Source organism: Fistularia commersonii, chromosome 16 (assembly GCF_037954325.1).
Source record: "Fistularia commersonii isolate RoL2024-O1a breed Wild chromosome 16, RoL_Fcom_v1.0, whole genome shotgun sequence".
NCBI classification, from domain to species: domain Eukaryota; kingdom Metazoa; phylum Chordata; class Actinopteri; order Syngnathiformes; family Fistulariidae; genus Fistularia; species Fistularia commersonii.
The window spans coordinates 18,397,644-18,420,192 of record NC_141299.1 but is presented as its reverse complement, the minus strand read 5'-3'; the positions used below and the strand labels follow the sequence as shown (position 1 = coordinate 18,420,192).

Sequence of the window (22,549 nt, the reverse complement as noted above, 5' to 3'; positions counted from 1 at the left end):
CGGGACTTTTGGGTGGACCCTCTTCCCTCCACCCTCCACCCCCCGGCCCCCCGGCCCCCCGGCCCCCCTCGGGGGCCACAGATGGTTGTGAAAGTTTAATGAGTCGCCCTGGTGAAACAAAGTCATTCATCATTTAGCTTCTCGTGGGGACGTCGACCCGACGCCGCTGAAAAGGACTCAAGATGGAGAAGACGGAGTGAACGCCGGCATCACCGAGCCCTGACTGATTTTTCCTTTTGTTTTGTTTCTCTTTCCCCAGAGCCGCCGTCGAAGAGACCTACTCCAAATCCATGGGCAAGCTGGCCAAAATCGCCAGTAATGGAAGCCCGCAGGGGTGAGTCTAAACGCCGGACAGCGGGGGGGGGGACTGCAGCTTCACCGCTCCTCTTCTCTGGAAGCATCTAGAAGCTGTCATTTTAGACGGCTCAGTACCACGGATGGTTCGGCACCATCTGACCGGAGGCATTGGGTCGTCCCTTGTTTGCAAAGCGGCAGGTGGCTCAGAGGTCGGATCCGGTCCCCTAACCCTCGGACGGGAAGGCGTCCCTCGGTGGCGTCATCCTGCCGTCACTCCAGACAAGCTCTCTTTTTGGAAGAAGCTACAAAAAGAAGCAGCTTATTATTACAGTTGGAGCTCGAGTGCCTGAGGCTGCGCTGGCGGCAAGAAGGCCCGCGCTTGGATTTCTGTGTGAACCTGTTGGGTTCTCCAGGTTCCTCCCACAGCCCTAAACCATGCTGGAGGTTCAGTGGACTTCCATCTCTAGGGGCCGTCCATCTGCCCTCCATCTTCTCGGACATTTAGGGATCATTTGCATTTCTCAGTTCCACTTGTTGAAAATGTCATCGATGTGGATACGCTGCAATCTAATGGCGGGATGCCGTCGCTTAGCGGGATACGTGATCGGCATGACTCGTGGAAAATGTAGTCGGACCTTTTCAGACGTTCTCGTGGACCACATACGGCGAGTTAGCGGACCACATTTGGCCCGCGGGCCTCGAGTTTGACACATGTAGCATCCATGATGAATGACTGAATAGAGGTGTGCCTGCAAGTTGTTAAGAACCAAGAAAGAGCGTACATCCCAAAAAAGGCTTGCATAATTATAGTTTTGCTTTTGCCAGAAGGTTTGCGCTCACATTAAAAGAAAAAAACAAAAACCGAAGGGCCGTCGACCGTCTCGGTTGGGTTTCCTCAGTATTCCATATGTGGGGACCAAACACACAGCAGAACTTCCCTGCATGCCTCCTGCAGGACCTTCGCTCCGATGTGGGACGTGTTCAGGGTGTCGTCGGACAAACTGGCCCTCTGCCACCTGGAGCTCATGAGGAAGATGAACGACCTCATCCGGGACATCAACAAGTACGGGGACGAGCAGGTCAAAGTTCACCGCAAGGTGCGTGTCCGTGAAGTCCGTGAGGTCCAAGAAGTGCCGGACGTCCCGGACGTCCGGGACGTCCGCTCGCCATTTCGCTTGCGTCTGGAGCAGCGCTGCGATGTCCTTGTGTGTGTGTTCTACCGCTCAGACAAAGGAGGAGATGGTGGGGACGGTGGAGGTGGTGCAGGCGCTGCAAGTTCAGAGCAGCCATCTTCAGAAGTCCAAGGAGGGCTACCACGCCAAGTGTCTGGAGCTGGACCGGCTCAGGAAGGAGGGGGCGCCGCAGAAAGAGCTGGAAAAGGTAAGGACCTCCTTTTCTTCATGATACTCGGGGGTTTGGAGGTTGGAGTTGGATTCCTGGCTCCTTCTGTACGCCTGCTGATCAGATAAGATATGAAGATTAGAATTTAAAGATTAGAATTAAAATCTAATCACGGAGCAGGGTGACGTGCACGTTCATCCACATGAATCCATCCCAGCTTTGTCAGAACAACACTTTTATCATGCTGACCGTTTCCTACCTGCTCCTGAATTGCAACATCTTCCTTATCTGGTGCTCTCAGAAGGATCCTGCATAGGGGCTGCTGCTTCTTCTCCTTCTTCTCCTTCTCCTTCTTCTTCTTCTTCTTCTTCTTGATCCTGCAGAGCACGTGTCTGATGCTAATTGTGTTTGGCGTATGTTGTCGTCGTATCACCGCTCTCTGGTTCCTCTCCAGCTCTCCAGACTTTATGATCACAGTAATCTTTGTGTGTGTGTGTGTGTGTGTGTGTGTGTGTGTGTGTGTTCTATCCAGAGCTCCATGAAGATGTTGATGGTTTGGTTCATTAGGTGAGCATTGTTGCACTTAGGCTGCAGACAAGAATAAACGTGCAAAGGTTTATTGCAAAGCTCAGTGAAACTACAGATGTAATGGAGAAGACGTGTGAGAAGAGGCTTTGTGACGCGTCACGTTTACGGCACGGTGGTTGGAACGGGATCTGTGTCCGAGGCGCTGCCATAAAGAATCAAGAGACCTTCCTGCCTTGAGAACGTGTAGAGTTAGCGCCAGGCCTGTCGCTCTGCTGCAGCTGTATTTCCCACGATGCTCCACCTTTCCCGTCCTGTCTGCGCTCGCGTCCCTTGTTGTTTCTTTGACGAAAATCAAAGCTATCATTCTGTCATTCCAGCCGGTAGCATGTAGCCGTTAGCATGTAGCCGTTAGCACGTCTGGTGTCAGAAGTCGCACTGATGCCTCCGTCGCCTCCTGACTGCCTCGGCTGGAGGCGGAACGACGACACATTGAACTTTGGTCCGTCGGAGGTTTCTGCTCCCGTAAAGTCGGCGTTTCCGTGCAATATTGGTTTTCTGTGGATCATCTCGAAGAGCGAGGTCCAGACCCGCTGGACACGGAGAAGCCCGATCAAACACCTGAGTTGTGATTCGGTGGCGAGGAGATAAACATCTGAGCGGACCTGATGCCACGTGTGATTCATGCTACTATAAAAAAAACATAAACAGTAGCAGCACGGTGGAAGTGCACAGTGCACGTGTGTGTGTGTGTGTGTGTGTGTGTGCGTGTGTGTGTGTGTGTGTGTGTGTGTGTGTGTGTGTGTGTGTGTGTGTGTGTGTGTGTGTGTGTGTGTGTGTGTGTTATCATATTTGAAAGGCCTTTTTGTTTTCCTGTCTCTCACCAGGCGGAGCTGAAGTCTAAGAAAGCGGCCGAGTCGTTCTCGCTGTGCATTGAGAAGTACAACCGCGTGGGAGGCGAGTTTGAGCAGAAGATGAGCGAGTCGGCTCAGGTCGGGTTCCACTTCCTGTCTGATGCCTCCGACTCACACACACACACACACACACACACAAACACACCGCGAGCCGTCTTTCGGCTATTGTGCGTTACTTCCCGCCCAGACAGCACCCGCCGGCTCGGCCCAAGCCTTCTTCTCCTCTGCCTGATCCCGGCCTGGATGTTGCCATGGTTACGGCCGCCGTTTCCATGGATTCCTCCAGCGTCCCGGGAACGAGATGTTTTATGACGCGGCCGTCGTCTCACGTCACGCAAGATGACCCTTTTCGTCTCCTTCTCTTGCGCTGCTTCCTTCAGGGGTCTCGGCAGCCAATCATCTGCCTCCGTCCAGCCATCTCCTCCAACAAACAGACAAACATCTTGTCCTCCTCCCCTCCATCCAAAAACCTCAGCTCCGGTCTTCCTCTGGACCTCCTGGAGCTCCAACCTCAGCCTCTTTCTGTCCAGATCTTCTCCCGGTCCGAGTCCGAACCATGTCAGTCCGACTGCATCTCCGGACGTCTGACATGTGCCGTTCCTCGGATGCGCTTCCAGGAACCTCCTCGCCTCTCTTGTCTGTGGCCCAGAAGAAGTCACAGCAGATGTCGTGGCGTTCGGCGTGTTTCCCCGTGATTGTTTATTTTGTCTGCAGGCCGTCAGGGCGACACGCCGGTTCGCCGCTTCTCACCGTGCGCTTTTGTTTTTCCGGCAGAGGTTCCAGGAGATGGAGGAGGCCCACCTTCGGCAGATGAAGCAGCTGATCAAAGGATACTCCCACTCCATAGAAGACACCCACGTCCAGGTGGGGCAGGTACGTGGGAGGCGGCGGGTCCGAGCGGGCGACGTTCGCAACCTTCCGACCGATGACCGCCGGGCCCGGGAGAAGTTCCCGCTTCCTCCTCTTGAAGAAGCGGGAACCGGGTCTCCGGACGGACGCTCTGGGCTCGCCTGCGATGACGAGCAAACCCCGTCCTTCCAGGTCCACGAGGAGTTCAAGCAGAACGTGGAGAACATCGGCATCGACAACCTCGTCCAGAAATTCGCCGAGCTGAAGGGCACCGGCAAAGACCGGCCAGGTACGACCAGGTCGCCGCGGCGACGGTTCGGGTAGACCTGCTATCTGGAAGCTCGTGAAGGAACTGACGCTCCGCTGTGTTGCAGCTCTGGCCGGGTTCGAGGAGTTCATCACCACCTTGGCGCCCGAAGGCGGGAAGAAGAGTCGGGCCAAGGCCTTCAGGATCCCCGGCCTGGGCAAGAGGGATAAGGAGCCAGACTCCACGTGAGTGGACACACACACACACACACACACACACACACACACACACACACACACACACACACACGTAGTGATCCGTCGACCTTAGCAGTAATAACGTTGTCCTTTTTTTGTCTCCAGCGACTCGGCTGTGACCGAGGCCCCGGTGAGTATTTGACGCCGCCGCTCTGAAAAACCTCTGCACCTCTGAGGTGCACGTGTGTGCACGTGGGCCAGCGTGACAGGCTGTCAGGACTCGTGTGTTTCCGGAAAGACGGCGATCGGGGAATGGCGAGGCGTGTGATCGTGACGGGGACGGCGGTGTGAGGTTTCCCAGGCTATTCTGGGGCTTCCAGGAAGAGGCCTTTGATGGGGGCCAGTGTGTTATGGCGTGATGGGATGTGTGTGTGTATATGTGTGTGTGTGTGTGTGTGTGTGTGTGTGTGTGTGTGTGTGTGTGTGTGTGTGTGTGTGTGTGTGTGTGAAGAGGCTTCAGCTTCTGCCAGAAGCCCTTGATGTAACAGGCTGCTGTGGAAGGGTGTGCAAACACAGCGCGCTGCCCTGTGAATCCATGTGAGTGGAGATCCAGACCTCTGAAGCCCCAGACGGCCAAGAAGAAGCGCTGAAAGCTTTTATTCCTCCTCCCTTTGCAGACCCGTGTCTACTTGTTACCGTTCTCAAGGCGCAGACTTGAAACCGACCTCAGGAAAGAGTCTTAGGTTTCTTCAAGCGTCGGCCGCTCATCTTCCGGTCGTGGCTCCGTCTTTTCCCGGTCTTGGATTTCCGACGGCATCAACCGTGTTTGATATTATCGAACTCTTGTGATGCAGCAACACAATCAACTACCGGTAGACGAGCTCCGGTGATAAACGATCCTCCGGGTGTTTTTGACGGCAAAGCCGGTAGTTGTCAGGACCGGCGAACGTCCCGCTCGGCTCGGACCTCCGAGCGGAGAAGGAAACACCAGACCGACGTGTCAGAGGCTGAAAACATTGCACGGTGGGAACATTGATGAAAGAATGTTTTCTTTTTTTCTTTGCATGGAGGTGCAGGGTCTTTGTATCGCAGCGTCAGTCGAGGCTGAGACTAGCAGTCTGTGGATGTTTGCAGGTGTGAGATGCCAGTTGGAAAGTCTTTTCTGAAGTCTTTGAACGTCCGAGTAGCTTTAGAGGGACGACCAGATGAGAAGCGTCTCTTCGTGTGTTGTAATGACCGCCATCGGATGGCCTGATTTTTTGTTTTTCCCAAAACGAAACATGGAAAGGGCCGACCTGGCGGACAGCTGGGCGGTGGAAGGCAAACTGCTAGCTGAGGTCAGACCGAGGCTCGGGAACCTTTACTGCTCAAAGACACATTTGGAGGCGGCAGGTTTCCCTGCGGTAAAGAAAACACCGGGAGCTTCACGGCCCTTTGGAAATTTAAACCGTAGAACCTTCCGTTTCCAGGTTCCGGGTCAGGGTTATTGATGTCTAAACAAAATGTGTTGCATTTTTTTTAAATCAATGAACAACTGCAGGAACCCTTCACCGTGGAGATGATCCTCCCTGCACATTGTTTCTGACAGAGTCACTGAAGCACTGAAGCTACTGCAGTGGAAGTGCAATGACACTGTATTCTAGTCCGGCAAACTTTCTTCATCTGATCATCTCTCTTTGTTCCCTGGGAAACTCCGTTTGGTCTTCTTGACTTGGCGCAGTTCATCTGCTGCTTCCTCCACTTGGACCATTGACTCATTCATGTAGAATTCTTTGGCGGCTGCTCTTCTCCCGTCATCTACTGCGTGACTGACAGCCTGGAGTTGGAATCCCGCTTCGTGACCCCGTCTCTTCCTGAGACGGCTGCCATTTTGGGGGTTCCTCGTACGCACAGACGTTCAGTGATGTTGTGTTGCAGCGCAGAGCGTACAGGAGGTCGGCGTACTGCCCGCTGTTCTCTGATTGGTTTAAGGTTGGCGGCAGTCCAGAGCTAAAGCTAACGCTAACCCCAGACGGGGTGGAGAAGATCGGTTTGGAGACACTGAGGAGCAGACAGGAGGCCGAGGTGAAGATGTAGGAGGTTCCTCTTTGGGCGTGAGGAGCACCGATCGGGAGGAGGGATGACACATATTAGATGTTCTGGAGAGGAAAGTCAGGCTGCTGAGGCCGGAGCTTCAAGGAAGGAGGTCTGGAGGACGACCAGAGAGGAGGTCGATGGAGGGAAGGGAGGAGGACGGAAGGTCGTTGGTGACGGTCTGCTTCTGTTGGTGCCATGAATGAAACATCTCACACTTGTGGTGGAAGCTGCCGTCTGCAGGAGGTGACAGACGCAGCTGCCACTTATTTATTGGTTGTGTGTGTGTGTGTGTGTGTGTGTGTGTTTCCATCCACACAGAACTCACCCCAGGAGGTAGATGATGAAGGGTTTGTCATCCGAGCCGACAGCACCCAGAATGATATCCTTTTTCTGTCCAACTTCTCGGCCAAAAGATTTGAATCTTGATGAATTCACCATCGATCGGTATTTATGGACTTTTCTAGAACGTGGACCTTCACGGTGGACGGTGGTTGCTTTGCCTGTCACCTTCAACACTAAACCCAACATGGCGGCGGGCGCTCCGCGGCGGCTGCGGCGCCGGTACCGGAGCAGGAAAGGGCGGTTCTTGGTCGGCGGGTCGGTGCGGAGCCCCCCTCGTTCCACCGCTTTCCTGCCTGGTCCGGGAAAATAACGCGCTGTTCAGAAATAGCCGCAGCCTGGATGGGAAGGGTGATCGTAATCTGTGCTCAGGTTATTGTTCGGGAGGTTTTCTTTCCTGTGGTATTAGTGTTGTTATTAAAGTGGAGCAGCTCCCGCCGGCTCTGCGTCATGACCTTCTCCTGGTCACCTTCCACCACATGAGATGGCGTCTCTCCTGAAGCCCCTTTGGTGTTTTGGCTCCTGGGACGCTCCGGACCGTCGCATCAGGGTAACCGCGGCTCGCTAACCCTGGAAAATCGGCGGCTGTGCTGTGTTTCATTGATGCGACGGCGTGTTCGGGCCCCGCTGGTTTCCTTGACCCCCCCGTCCGCCTCCACGCTGCTCCGACAAAGACAACAACTTCTACTCCAGCGACTCGGACTTCGACGACGAGGAGCCCAAGAAGTTCCACATTCAGATCAGACCGGTGGCCAGCGGGCACCGCGGCAGCTCCGCCGCCAGCGAGAAGGAGCTGAAGGCCACGGTGGGGGCGCTCACCCTCCCGCCCAACAGAGGGGTACGCAAACCGCTTCCAGACTCATTTATACAATTGTGTTTTTGCCCGACAACAAAACAAATCCGTCCTTGTCTTTCAGATGACGGTCAAGCGGCATCTCTCCAGTAAGTCCTCTCACTTCAGCTCGTTTGAACGTCGCTTCCGGGATGGTAACCAAGCTTCCCGGCAAACATCTGAGCGTCTTCTCGTGTGTCCGCAGGAAACATGAGCGCGGCAGGAGGCCGGCCGGAGGAGGGGGAAGGAGCCTCACACAGGGGTGGGTCACACAAGCCATCATCACTACATCTGTCAGCCCTACACCTGGAAGCGCTATGGACGGAAGGTGTCGAGGTGACCAGGATGGAGAGGAGCGGGAACGATGACACGTGTCAGATGTTTTGGAGAGAAGGTCGGAGAAGCCAGACGGAGATGCTCGGGTCATGGACAGAGGAGGGAGAGTGAATCTATTTGGTAGACGGACGCTGGATTTGGAGGTCTGGAGGATCCCGGGCTGAAGGGAAGTTGTGTGGACGATGTGAGAGAGGATATGAAGGTCCAGAGAACAGGGTGAGATGGAGAAGGTGATTCACTGAGGAGACCCTGAAGGGAAAAGACCAGAGGAGAAGAAGAATCTGGAAGCAAGATAATTCTGTTGATCCTCAGAGAGGAACTTTGTTTGTCACAGCGGCGCAACAATAACAATATTAATAAATTTGAGTATAAATAGAAATGGAAGAGACAAGTGACGACAAGAACAGCAAGGATGAAAACGGATCACAGAATGACAACAAGTTCATGAAGATACCGTGAGCCGGATTGACTTTCCGCTCCCGAGTCAGTCCGACTTCACTTCTAGGTGTCCAGATGACAACCCGCGTCTGCTGAGCCCGTGCACGTGCAGCAGGTCCGGACGGGGCTTCGCTCGGCCGACGGGACGTGGACCCGTCCGACGCTGCTCTTCAGCACAGCAGTAGCTTTGATATTCATAGGAGAAATAACAAGAGAAGAACCCAGACGGTCCGAGTTGTCGTGCGTCTTCTAGAACGAAGGTTCTCTTGAATAACCGGTGGGGTTTGGGTTGATGTCGGCGGCGCCGCGGCCGCCGGGCCGGCGAGTATCTGATCGGCATCGAGGGGTTTGTGACATCCGGCTAATAGCTGGCGTGTTTTAGCGAAGCGATAGTTTCCCCGCCCCGGCCACGGGGAGCACCGCTGTCGGAGTCCCGGGATGCCAGAAGTGACTGTCCGGTCTGCTCTTGTGTTACAGATGGCGAGCAGGAAGGCCTCCGCAGGTCCACCTCCAGTCCTGATCACAGCAGGTGAGAAGATCCCGCCTCCGGATCGTTTCTTCACCTTCCGTCTCTTTTCAATGTTTCTCGGCGACGCAAACACAATGTCAAGGTTTCCTCGCAGCGCCGGGAGTTTCCTGGATCTCCATCAGTCTAACTTAAAGCCAAAAGATCAAATCAGGAGAGCATCCTCAGGGTCACCCTAGAAGTTTCCTGAGAGTCATCACTGATGTTTGCGTGCAGAAGAAGTCTGGTCGGATGTTATGTACAAGGTGACCGAGGAGGCCACATTTGGCCTGCGGGCCGGGAGTTTGACACGCGTGATCTTCAGGAACCCAACATTCCCCACCAGGAGACGCTGGCCAGGAAAGTCTTTGACTGAGGTGGAGCTTTGGACGGATCCCAGCTGAGGCCTCACTGAGCTCAGCTCAGCCCTCAGAAGAAGCTCTCTGAGCTGAGGTCCTTCTGCCTCCACATGGAGAAGGACAGAGAGATGGAGGGCAAGTGTGTGATGGAGACGGAGGGGTTTGAGGCTTGATCTAACCTTCTCCTTCTTCTCCCCTGGGCTTTTCCCTTCAGGGTCTCCACAGTGAATCCACCTTCTCCATCTCACCCTGTTCTCTGGATCCTCCTCTCTCACACCAACGACCTTCATATCCTCTCACGACATCCATCTTCTCTTTGTTCTTCCTCTAGAACTCCAATTCCAGCATCCGTCTACCAATATATTCTCCATCCCTCCTCTGTCCATGATCCAACCATCTCAGTCTGGCTTCTCTGACCTTCTCTCCAGAACATCTAACATGTTCCTCTGATGGACTCCTTCCTGCTCCTCTCCATCCTGGTCACCTCAACATCTTCCATCCATAGCGCCTCCAGGCGTAAAGCTGACAAATGTAGTGAAACTACGTTGAAGGAGCCCAGCATCCTCCAGCTCTGCCTGCTGTCTTCTGCTCATTGTCAGTGTTTGTAGATCATCTCACCAGCGTCTCCTCCACCTTTCCTTTCCTTCTGGCTGATGTTCTTCTATCTGACACTTTTCTCCACCCATTCCAACCTGCTTGGACCGTCTCTTCAGCTCTTCTCCACACTCTCCACTGCTCTGGACTGTTGACCTTAAGTGCTTGAGATCCTCCACCTTCTTGATCTCCACTCCCTGTAGCCTCAGTGTTCCAGTCCGGTTCCTCTCATTCACACACTTTGTACCGGTAGCGCTAACATGCTAGAAGCTGAGTGACACGATGACGGCCATGAGAAGATGCGAACCGACGCAATGAAGACTTTTGGTTGATGTTTTTGATTGCGATCCCTTTTATTTCGTCCTCTTCAGGTTGAGCTCGACGGCCTCCGGCTCGGACGGCCTGTTCGGACCTCCTCTGGAAACCGCTTTCAAGTCCAAGAGCTTCGACATCCGTGATCCGCTCGGAGAGCGGAGCTTGTTCGCCGCTCCCGAATGTGAGTCGGGTCTCGCCATCTTCTCGTCTTTCCCGACCCGTTTCCCCGGAACGATCCGTGGCATCTCTTCATCTCCTCAGACGCCGCCTTTTCGTCCGACTCGTCCTCGCCGGAGAACGTGGAGGACTCGGGCCTGGACTCTCCGTCCCACCAGGCGCTGGGTCCGTCCCCGGAGCCGTCGGGCTGGGCGGCGTGGCCCCCGAGCTCCCAGGGTAAAGAGCAGACCCAGACGCGAGGCCGCCCCGCCGACCCCTTCCTCTCCGTCTTCCGCGACCCGTCGCCCGGACGCCCCTCGCTCTCGCAGGAGGACCAGGCGAGCGTCTGGTCGGTGGCGCCCCAGCCTCGGCCCGCCCGCGGCCCCCAGGAGAAGGACCCCTCGTCGGCGCGCTTCCCCGCCGCCTCCCAGCCCCCGGCGCCGCCCGAGGCCGAGCCGTCGGCGTGGAACTACAAACGCGCCCCGTCGGAGGATCCCTTCCTCGCCGCCTTTGAGAGGACGGTCGCCCAGGAATCCTTAATGCTCTCGGACGCCTGGCCCCGCCCCCCGGCCCAGGAGGCGCGCGGCGACCCTTTCCTCGCCGCCCTCCCCGACGCCAAGACGCTCCCGGCCCCGTCCTCCTCCTCCTCCTCCTCCTCGTCCAATCGGAAAGACAGAGACAGGAAACGTGACCGCAGCCTCCCGCCGCCCGTCTCCTCCGACGACCCGTTCGCCATCACCATGATCGGCAGCCCGACTCACCAGTCGTCCTTGGCGGCCGTCGCGGCCGGGATCGTCCCCCCGCAGCCCGGCGGATCCAAGAGCGGCCGGCCGGGACCCGACGCCGGCTGCGGCCCTTCGGTCCAAACGCAGCCCAAGAAGGAGCCGGTGCACTGGAACTCCGTGCACAACCCCTTCAGCGAAAGCGTGGCCTCCAAAGTGCAGGAAGGAGGAGGAGGCGGCGGCGAGAGGAGGAAGCATCGCTCGTCGGAGAGCGAGCCGCGCAGGAACGCCCCGCCTCTCACCAGGCACTCGGGCCCGCAGGAGGACCTCTGCTTCTCCACCGACAAAGACCAGGACTGCCTGGACCTCGGCGCTCCGCCCTGCAGCCTCGCCGCCCACAAGGGTACGTTCATTTCCCTCCTTTCCCTCCGTCACCGAGCTACAAGAAGGAAAACCGCTGCCCAGTCAGGGAGGATTCTGCGTCAAAACAGTCCAGCGAACAGAGGCCAGAAACAAATGAACGTTTTAACATCATAACATTATGATGACCAGAGCCTAGAAACTGATGCTTCTTCACGTTTCAGCTCACATTTTTGTCCGTTTCTTGTGTCTGGTCTCGAAAAAAGATCATTTGATAATGTTACAGTATTAAAATGACATGATATATCTGAAAGAGGCCCAAAAAAAGGGAGGGAATCGATCACATGATCATTCTCTTTTCAAAAATGGCGCCAGAGTAACATGTGTCTGTCTGGTGAGCATCTGAGGAGGAGCCCATGTTTGCATGTGAGAAGATTACATTACATTACATTACATTACATGACATTACATTACATGACATGACATGACATGACATGACATCACATCACATCACATCACATCACATTACATTACATGACATCACATCACATTACATCACATCACATTACATTACATTGCATTACATTTGGCAGACGCTTTTATCCAAAGTGACTTACAATAGAGGACATAAGGACTGCAAAGAACACTTGCAAATACAAGATGCACAGGAAATATACAGAACAGTAAGCTGGGGTTAGTGAGTTGTTTTTTTTGTTTTTTTTTTTACAGAGACACACAAACGCGCACACACACACACACACACACACACACACACACACACACACACACTGCATAGCCTAACTTGCTGCCTCACCTGATCTGGGGCATCAGCGCAGTAAAAAGTCCTGAAAGAGAAAAGTTTTCACCTGTTTCTTGAAGGTTGAGAGAGATGATGCTGGTCTTGTTGCTTCCGGAAGTTTGTTCCACCACTGAGGTAGTAGAACTGAGAACAGTTTTGCCTGAGATCGCTTAGAGCGAGCAGAAGGTGCTGCTAGTAGGTTTGTATTAGAGGAACGCAGCTCTCTGCCGGGAACATAAGGTCTTATCAGATGTTCTTGTATCATCTGTGCTACTTATTGATGTGCAGATTGATTTTCTTTTCCAAACCTCTATCGTCTCTGTCGCCGACATGTTTGATTGACGGGAGAAAAGAAGTCTTTTTCTTGGTTCTGAGTCGTCCTATTTTTTCTTTGCAAGGCTCCAAGCACAGCTTCAGAAAGGAGGATTTGGCGGCGGCGGCGGCGGCTCCGCCCCGATCCACCCGCGCCAAGCGGACGCCGGCGCGTCTGAGCGGCTCAGAGCGGGTGAGTACGAGCCGCCTGGCTGACGTCGCCAAGGCGCAGCCAAGCGGGAAGCTGATGTTTTTGCGTCTCGCCGTCTCAGTCGCGGTCCCTCTGCTCGTCGCCGCTGCCGGAGCCGAGCCCCTCCGTCACCTCCTCCTCGTCCTCCAGCCCCAGCGAGTGGGGCCATCAGGCCCGGGACGCCGACTGGGGCGCGCAGGCCCGGGCGTCCAGCCCCGCCGGGGCGGCGCAGACCTCGCCGCTGCCCTACCAGCACCAGGACCACCAACCCAGGCCACGTAAGTGACGGCGGAAACCCGGTCCCTGCGCGTCTGTCGCGGCCTCACGGCGGCTGCCGGTGTCCCCGTCCCCTCAGTGCACCTCTCCAGAGGACCCAGTCCCATCTCCCTCAGCACGCAGGAGGCCTGGCCGGTGGCGGCCGCCATCACCGAGTACATCAACGCCTACTTCAAAGGGGGGCAGCACAACTGGTTAGCTTCACGCTCTTTACGCGCAACTTCCCGGGGCGTTTCTGGGGTTTGACGAGCCGCCGTTGTTCTGGGCTCCTCCAGCTGCCTGGTGAAGATCACCGGAGACCTGACCATGTCCTTCCCGGCCGGCATCACTCGGATTTTCACCGCCAACCCCAACGTGCCGGTGCTGAGCTTCAGGCTGGTCAACATCTCCAAGATAGACCACTTCCTGCCCAATCAGAAGCTGCTTTACAGGTCAGGCTTTCTCCTTCTCTTTTTCTTTTGAAAATTCTGGGTCAAACGTGGTCCTCAGCCGATCTCCCGGCTCCCCAGCGACCCCTCGCAGAGCGACCCGGACGCCAGGGACTTCTGGTTCAACATGCAGGCTCTGCAGCTCTACCTGCAGCGGGAAGCCGAGCTCAACCCCCAGGCCTCCTACTACAACGTGGGGCTGCTGAAGTATCAGGTGACTCCGTCAGAAGCTCCTCCTGCAGTCCAGATGTGACTTTTGCTCTTGAAAACACCATCTTGCTGTAGACCAGGGGTGTCAAACTCAGTGTCACCCGGGGCCACAGCAGCACCATGGCTGCCCTACAAGTAAATGCAAATGTAACATTTTGGCTTTTAATTCTCGGACAATTTGTTGTTGTTCCGGAAGGCTAACTTTAGCATACTTAGCTCCGTGTTTGGACGTAGATTGGCCTCTTTGACGACCGACGCCGCCTAAAAACACAAAAGACATGCAGCTTTTTCTCCTCGAAGCACAAACACGTCTCGGCCTTCCCATCTTTCTTGAAACCGCCTTCCATCTGCATCCACCTTTCTCTTCCTGGACATTTAGGGATCATTTGGATTTCTCACTTCCACCTTGATGTGGACACGCTGCGATCTAATCTAACGTGATCGGCATGAATTGTGGGAAATGTAGTTTGTGGTCAATGCACGCGTTTGACTTATTCATTTGAAGACAATCAGACCTTTTAAAACAGGGGTGTTAAACATACGGCCCGCGGGCCAGAACCGGCCCGCTGGGAGGTTCGACCAGGCCCGCAAGATAATTTGAAAGGGAGAAAAAGCATACAAGACAAGGATTTATTTTTTTCAATTAAAGGCAATTCAAGAATTTTCCGCCAGGGAGCCACTATTTTGGTCAGGGAAGAAGACAAGCAGCATCACTGAGACGGACCAATCAGCAGACGTTATCAATGTACCACCTGCTGCTTGTTATGATGTTGTTTCCACCCTGTTCTCCACCTCCCTGCTGCACGCTCAGTAGCCAAAATGTCGTTATCAAAACAGAGAAAAGTAGATAAAGAGTGTAGAATTTTCAAAGATAAATGGACTACGTCCTATTTGTTTACGGAGACGCAGGGAAACCTTTGTGCTTGGCGTGTTTGCAACAAGTTTTAAGTATTTAAGGACTATAATATTCGTCACCACTACGAGACTCATCAGAGTGAAAAATATGACAGCTTGCAAAGAAACTGAGAAGAGATAAGAGCAACCAATCGCTGAGGAAACAGCGTCCACTTTCACCCATAGCAGAGAAATCAGTGACTCAGCGGTAAAAGCCAGCTAGTTAATTGCTAGTGAAAATGTGCAATCTAAAGTTAGTCACCAGCTTCACTACTTAAGAGTATGGTGGAATTCTACTGTTCATGCAACTCCATGCGTTTTCAGTATGTGTTGTATGTGTTTGCATGTTTCATGGATGAAGTTTACACATTTACAGGACAGGTAAATACTTTCTTCTTTACACATTTAATAGCACTCTTTTTAGTTTGGAGGGTGAAGGCAGGGATTCAATTCAGAGTTTATATGCACATGTGGAAGTGGTTTAAAAATCCCTTTCTTTATAAGTCATTTAATCTTAAAACGCATTACGATCACATGATTGCAATGCAAACATTTGAATGATAGAAGTAAACTACACGTTTGTCAAAGGAAATATGAGGTGTTTCATGAAATCTTTTGCAAAAGAATTGTTCATTAAATTCCAAGATTTTCCTAAAGTTCATGTACTTCTTTACAACAAAACAGAGGAAAGACATGATATTTTGGTTATTTATTGCTGAGTATGCTATTATTTTAATGGTCCGGCCCACTTGCCATCCACCCAGGCCGAATGTTGCCGCCATGAGAAATGAGTTTGACTCCCCTGGTTTAAACGTTTTCTCGGCCCTCATGAAAGGAGGCGGCGGGTCACGAGTTTGACACGTGATGTTGAAGTTTGAACCGCGCCAGAATAGCTGCGACTCATCCTGTTGGCAAAATGCTAACCCTGTTGCACTTCCAGGTGTCGTCCCAGGACCCGGGCCGGGCCCCCCTGCTGCTGTCGGCCGAGTGCCAGCGCAGCGGCACGGTGACCCGGGTCTCCATGGATTACCACTGCTGCCCCGCCACCGCACCCTCCACCCAGCTCGCCGCCGTGCAGGTGCTGCTGCCGCTGGACCACACCGCCACAGACCTGCAGTGTCAGCCCCCCGCCTCCTGGTGAGCACACACACACACACACACACACACACACAAACACACATCCGCCGGGACCACGGGTTCCTTAGTGAGCACGGTGTCGGGGCAGAACGGGCAAGAAGGTGAAGGCGTCAGCGAGGAGGAGCTCCTTCATTTATCCTTATAGAAGTAACATTTATCCTCATAGAAGACAAAATCAAAGACATGTATTTTTGATTTTAAATATCGTGATGTAAATAATAAATCATTAATTGTTGGATGATAAGAAAGATCTGTATTTACCTTTTCATTTTTTGTGATCATTATGTTTAAAATGATGACCTCATCATTATTTGGCTTCTTCTTCTTCCCCTAAAAGAAGAAGCCAAATAATGATGAGGTCATCATTTTTGCCACAGCCAATCACCCGCCTCCAACTAATTCTTCTTCTTTTTTCTTTTTACTGTTTATACAATTTTCTACTATCATTTATTATTGTTCTATTTTTCTTGTAACTCTGGCCCAACAATTTCCTTCGGGATGAATAAAGTTGTACTTATTCTTCTTCTGATACTCGGCCAATCAGCCGTCTCCATCTCACCCTCAGCCAATCATCTGCCTCCATCACAACCTAACTTCCTGTCCTCCTCCCCTCCATCCATAAACCTCGTCTCTGGTCTTCCTCCAGACCTCCTCTGTCCGTGTGCAAAGCCTCTCGGTGTGATTGTATCTCCAGAACATCCAGAACATCAGCTTCGTCCCTTCTGATCGAGGGACCTCCTCATCTTGGCCTCCATCAGGTCCTCCATCAGAGATGTGGTTTCACGTCATCTCTTATCTCCTTCCGCAGGAACACGGAGGAACGCCGGCTGCTGTGGAAACTCCCCAACCTGTCGCCGACCAATCACAGCAAAGGTATGAGGCACTTCCTGTCTGTTAACGTGGCCATTGGACGCAAAGGATGTTTAGGCAAACCGCTGAAGAGTGGATTAACCCGATAACCCGATCAACCTTCATCAATACGCTACTTACTAGATTTATGTGGTATCTGGAGACCAGAGGGGGAAGGACAGGGTGAATGTTGTGCCTGTAGATCGCTAAATAACATGGAAATGAAAGGGTGAATGCTCCAATTTGAAATATGAACGAGCGGATGAATGTTCTGTCTGTATGATGTATGAGGGGGTGAATGTCATAGATGATGTGTAAATGAGGGGGTGAACGTCATAGATGATGTGTAAATGAGGGGGTGAACGTCATAGATGATGTATGAGGGGGTGAATATCATAGATGATGTGTAAATGAGAGGGTGAATGTCATAGATGATGTGTAAATGAGGGGATGAACGTCATAGATGGCGACATGATGTGTAAATGCGAGGGTGAAGGGTCACATGTCTATATATGATACGTAAATATGAGGGTTCCGTGTCCATATAAAGTATGAATGAGAGGGTGAATGGTTGTGTGTCCCAGTGTTTGTCCCTGTGATGGATCGCTCCCTGACTGACTGACTGCACAGGTGATCAATCAATGAACCACTCAATGAATGATATATTGAGTATTTGTTTCTTGAAATGCAACAAAGGCCAGCAGATTTCTTACTCTTTTTTTTTTTTTTAAATCTGTCCATCTGGGCTTCCTGGTGGCAGACAGGAATGGACGGCTTATAGAAAAGTCATCTTTTAAACCCGAGAATTTAAACTACAATTAGGATTTTAAGAAACAGGGATGTTTTTTTTTTTACAAGAAGTCTAATACCTTTTCTATTAATCCTTGTAAACTTGCTGAATTAAGCGATCATGTAATAATTATAATATCAAAATACAACTTATTTAAGGTACTTCATCCAACACTCAAGGCATAAGGATAAAAATACAGATGTATATCTGTTATAAATACAGATCTATATGTACGTATGTGTGTGTATATATATATATATAGATATATATACGTATATCTATATATACGTATATCTAAATATATAAGCTATTGCTTATTAAACCTGTCAACCGGGTGTTTTCCCCTCACTAAAATGCTACAGTCAGTTTATATGTATGTTTGTTTGCACATATAATTATATATACAGACATAATTATACATATATATATTCACTAATATGTAAACATATGGATATATACCTAGGCATATACATATGTATATATGCACCTATATGTATGTATTAACATATATAGATGTATTATACATTTGTGTGTATATATATATGTATATATGTATATATATATCATGTGTGTGTGTATATATATATATATATATCGTAGAACTGTTTAATGTATGTATACATATATACATACATAGGTATGGTTATATGTATTGATATATATATATGTTTATATTTATGTACATTTAAGTGTACATGAGGATCTATATTAGTATATATGTATATAGAAGTAAATAAGTATGTGTATATGTGTCTATATACATGTATGTAGGTATATATACATGTGTTTATGTATGTATGTGTATATAGATGGATATTTAAATAGGTATATATAGGTGTATATGTATTATTTATATACGTATGTATATGTGTGTATATAAATGTGTATATATGTACATATATATGTACATATAAATGTATATATATATATGTGTGTGTGTGTATAGATATTAATATGTATATATTTATACATAAATATATACTTATATCCCACATTTACATACGTATGTATATACACATATACATATATGTATATATATTTATACATATGTATAAATATGTATATATATGTAGATATATATACATATATCTGTATATGAATATATACACACACACCCATCTGTTTTGTACATGATAATAATATACAGATATACACACAAACATATATTGTATATTTTCCAATATATGCACACACAAACCTAAAAATATATACATACATATATACAAATATATACATATGTCGATATATACATACCTATATATATACAAACATATATATGTACAAATATATATATATATATATATATGAATATACATGTAAATATATATTTGCATATATAGATATTTGTGTGTATATATATATATATATACATATGCATATATATACACACACGTATATATATATATATATATATACTGTATATACATATACACATACACATGTCTATATATGCAAATATATATATATACATGTATATATATACACATTTGTACATATATACATTAAATGTTTATACAAATATACACCTGTGTATATATAAATATATAGATATAAACTCATATACATACATATATGTGTATACATATACACAAATATATACATATACAGACATATATATATATAGCCACACACTTATATACACACGTATATATACATATACACTCAAAAATACAAATATATACATATAAGTATAAGTATACATATTGTTACATCTCTGTGTGTGTATATAATATATTCACACATATATATATACACATATATTCTGGACTGTCTCAGAAAAGTAGAATATTGTGATAAAGTTCTTCATCTTCTGTAATGCAATTAAAAAACAAAAATTACTTTTTCATTATATTCTAATATTTTGAGATAGCATTTTTCAGTTTTCTTAGCATGTAAGCCATAATCAGCAATATTAAAATGATAAAAGGCTTGCAATATTTCATTTGATTTGTAATGAATCCAGAATGTAGGACATTTTTGTTTCTGTTATTTCATTACAGAAGATAAAGAACATTATCACAATATACTAATTTTCTGAGACAGTCCTGTACATACACACATACAAATACACTTGTACACACACACACACACACACACACACACACACACGTGTGTGTGTGTATATATGTATAAATATATATAATCAAATGTACCAATACATATACATACATACACATTTATACATATATGTATCCATATATGTATGTGTATAAATATACACACACATACACACAAAGATATATAAAAAAACATTCATAAATACATTGACATATTTTTCCACACATATATATAAGCATATATACATATACATATGTATACATATTTACATATATATTCGTGTATATAAACAGGTATACACATACAAAAAATATATACACACATATTTACAATTTATATACACATATTAGAATATATAGGTGTGGTATAAAGTAGATGTTTTAAATATACATATATACCTACAGATACATATCTATCTATATTTATGTATATAAATGCATACACAAACACACATATATATATATATACATGCATAAAAACACACATACATGTATATAAGTTAATATATATTTATGCAGATAGGTACCCATATATATGTATACATTTGTACATATACATATGTGTGCATATATATACATATATTTAAACTTATGTATATATACACTTATGTACATGTATTCATATTAATGTACCTCTATATATATATATATCTGTATATACGTATAGACACTCATATGTATATACAGTAAACCCTTGTCTTTCGCAGGGTTTACGATCCAAAAAGAACCTGTGATAGGCAAAATCCGTGATGTAGAAACCTTTATTTTTTTTTTTACAATTATTATACAATTAAATACACTATTATACATTAAAAAGAAAGAACAAACCATTTTACAGGCTCAATCATTTGTTTCACAAATAAAAGTACTTTACTTTAGAAAGGTTTTTTTCAACTATTAACTTCTGTACTGTACTGTTAAATAATAATTTTAATTATCAATGTGAACAGAAGGCTTCAGATTGCAGAGATTAGCACCAACCACTGCCACCTTATTGCTGCTGCCAAACTTCTTGCTGCTGTCGTCCTTATGTTTTTTTCTTCCTTCTTTATGGAACGAATGGAAGATTCATTCATTCCGTAATGCCGACCGACAGCCGCATAGCTTTTACCTTCCCTTAGAATGTCCAGAAGTTTAACTTTATCTGCCATAGATAGCATCTTCCGCTGCCTTTTGGGCCCTGCAAGGTGCTTTAGTGGCTCCAGAACGTTTTGTCAACATTATGGGTTTTAGAGAAACTCGGAATTGCAAGAGAATTTGCACGTACGTCATGTAATTTGTCAAGCTGTTTTACATACGTGTACATATTAAACTGCAACGTTATTGACTCACAGCTAGAGAAGAAGCGGAGTGACTTTTTAGCCAATCAGAATGCAGAACAAAAGTAAACTGCGTTATAGCGAGGGATCACTGTATATGTGTGTGTGATTATGTATGTGTATGTATATATATACTGTGTGTATACACACACACCTGTGAATAAATAATACTGAAAAGTGACAGAGCAATTAAATGACTGTTTTGGATAACTGAGTTAGTTTTGGTGGGTTCTTATCGAAAGAACTGAAAACTTTGCCTATATATACATACACATATATATGTGTGTGTCTGTGTGTGTATATATATATATATATACATATATATGTATTTATATATATACATGTATATTTATACAAATAACTATGTATGTTAATATATATATGTGTGTGTGTATAAATACACATGTAAATTTTTATATGTATGTACACATCTGTGTTTATATTTACGTATAAACATTTATATGCTTGTACACATGTATGAGAATGCATGTACATCTGCCCACACATACATATGCGTGCGTGCGTGCGTGCGTGCGTGCGTGCGTGCGTGCGTGCGTGCGTGCGTGCGTGCGTGCGTGCGTGTGTGTGTGTCACTGGGGGTCCATACATTTTACATTTGCAGATTATCCTTGCGAGCTCTGTTTCCTGCCCACTTGTTGGCTCAGCTGTAGATCCCCTCTCACTATGGAAAGCACAGTTGCTTGTTTGTGTCCAGCAGTGTTTTGGCGTCTGGTTGCCGCCTCGCTTAAGCAAGTCAGATTTGCAAACCCAGCGTGGCTCCAAACTCCGTGTCCATCAGTGGCAAATAACAAACGCTCCCGGCAATACAATTTGCAGTGCACCTCGGAGCCTGAGAGCCAGGGGTACCGGTCATAGTTCGTGGCTCAAAAACGTCGGACAAATCCTTTTCCTTGTTGTGACAGGTTTCGCTAGCTTAGGAGTTGCCCGACCCTTCTTTATTATTTTCAGCTTTTCTTCAAAACTCCATCTAGAAAATGGCATCAACAATATATGAGCAACTAAATCCATTACTTCTCCTGCAGCCATTGTGGGTTGACAAAACAGATATTAAACAAACACAACAGTATTCCTGTTCGCAGCTCGCTAGTACGCTTCTCATCGCGAGTACGCTAGTCCACTCTGACTATCCAATCAGAGGGTCTGAATATGCTGGCGTTGCTGTAGCCTGCTAGAAGGCTTTGGATGTTGCCAACTCAAAATCTGATTGGTTGAAGCAACAGCGTCATCAACACTATATTTTTTGCGTAAAGGGCTAGCAGAACCGATTGTGCAGCCCCCCCCCCCCCAGGCAGATTTATTTGACTTTGACCTTGGCTGGCAACAGATGATGGCTGAAATGTGATTGGTTAAATGCTTTAAGCTGAAAATGCATGTCTGGAAGCGGCACAACCAGGAGAAAAGCTATAGAAGGAAGTGAACAGACCATTTGGAATTATTCCATAAGTATTCATGGACAAAATGTAATTAACATCTGTGATTCAGATTGTTTTTAGGCCAGCAAAGAAGGCCTCGCAGGCCCTGACGGCCCGCCGCCGGTGTGCGTACACACCTAAAATTGAACACAGAAAAGTGACAGATCAGTCATGTCAGGGTTTTCAGCGGATTCTTCTGAAAAGAACCGAAAGCATGGGCTCGGAGTTTCTGACCTCGACCTCCCCTCAGGCTCGGGGACCCTGTGTGCCAGCTGGCAGTGCCTGGAGGCCCCCCGCGGGCCCCCGCCCAGCCTCGCCGTCCAGTTCGTGGGATCCGGGGCGTCGCTATCGGGCATGGACGTGGAGCTGGTCGGCAGCCGCTACCGCATGTCGCTGGTGAAGAAGCGATTCGCCACAGGTGAGATGAAAACACGAGGCGGGCGGAACCTTTGA

At 48.3% G+C, this 22,549-nt stretch overlaps 1 protein-coding gene across 4 annotated transcripts in view; it reads left to right on the top strand.

Annotated features, from left to right (window-relative positions):
- fcho1 (FCH and mu domain containing endocytic adaptor 1) overlaps positions 1–22,549 on the top strand; it is a 47,485-nt gene that overhangs the window by 24,162 nt on the left and 774 nt on the right. For 3 of the 4 annotated variants that reach the window (XM_086162303.1, XM_086162304.1, XM_086162305.1), the window contains 23 exons: positions 260–334; positions 1,253–1,394; positions 1,525–1,677; positions 3,051–3,155; positions 3,852–3,950; positions 4,119–4,215; positions 4,301–4,418; positions 4,536–4,560; positions 6,765–6,825; positions 7,445–7,623; positions 7,703–7,727; positions 7,823–7,879; positions 8,869–8,920; positions 10,221–10,345; positions 10,426–11,445; positions 12,600–12,706; positions 12,786–12,981; positions 13,059–13,173; positions 13,255–13,410; positions 13,489–13,621; positions 15,452–15,648; positions 16,457–16,521; positions 22,347–22,514. In XM_086162303.1, coding sequence (XP_086018429.1) covers positions 260–334; positions 1,253–1,394; positions 1,525–1,677; positions 3,051–3,155; positions 3,852–3,950; positions 4,119–4,215; positions 4,301–4,418; positions 4,536–4,560; positions 6,765–6,825; positions 7,445–7,623; positions 7,703–7,727; positions 7,823–7,879; positions 8,869–8,920; positions 10,221–10,345; positions 10,426–11,445; positions 12,600–12,706; positions 12,786–12,981; positions 13,059–13,173; positions 13,255–13,410; positions 13,489–13,621; positions 15,452–15,648; positions 16,457–16,521; positions 22,347–22,514 — 3,470 coding nt within the window. Of the gene's footprint in view, positions 1–259; positions 335–1,252; positions 1,395–1,524; positions 1,678–3,050; positions 3,156–3,285; positions 3,636–3,851; positions 3,951–4,118; positions 4,216–4,300; positions 4,419–4,535; positions 4,561–6,764; positions 6,826–7,444; positions 7,624–7,702; positions 7,728–7,822; positions 7,880–8,868; positions 8,921–10,220; positions 10,346–10,425; positions 11,446–12,599; positions 12,707–12,785; positions 12,982–13,058; positions 13,174–13,254; positions 13,411–13,488; positions 13,622–15,451; positions 15,649–16,456; positions 16,522–22,346; positions 22,515–22,549 lie in introns of those variants that run through there. The other variant, XM_086162306.1, reaches the window with a different exon arrangement.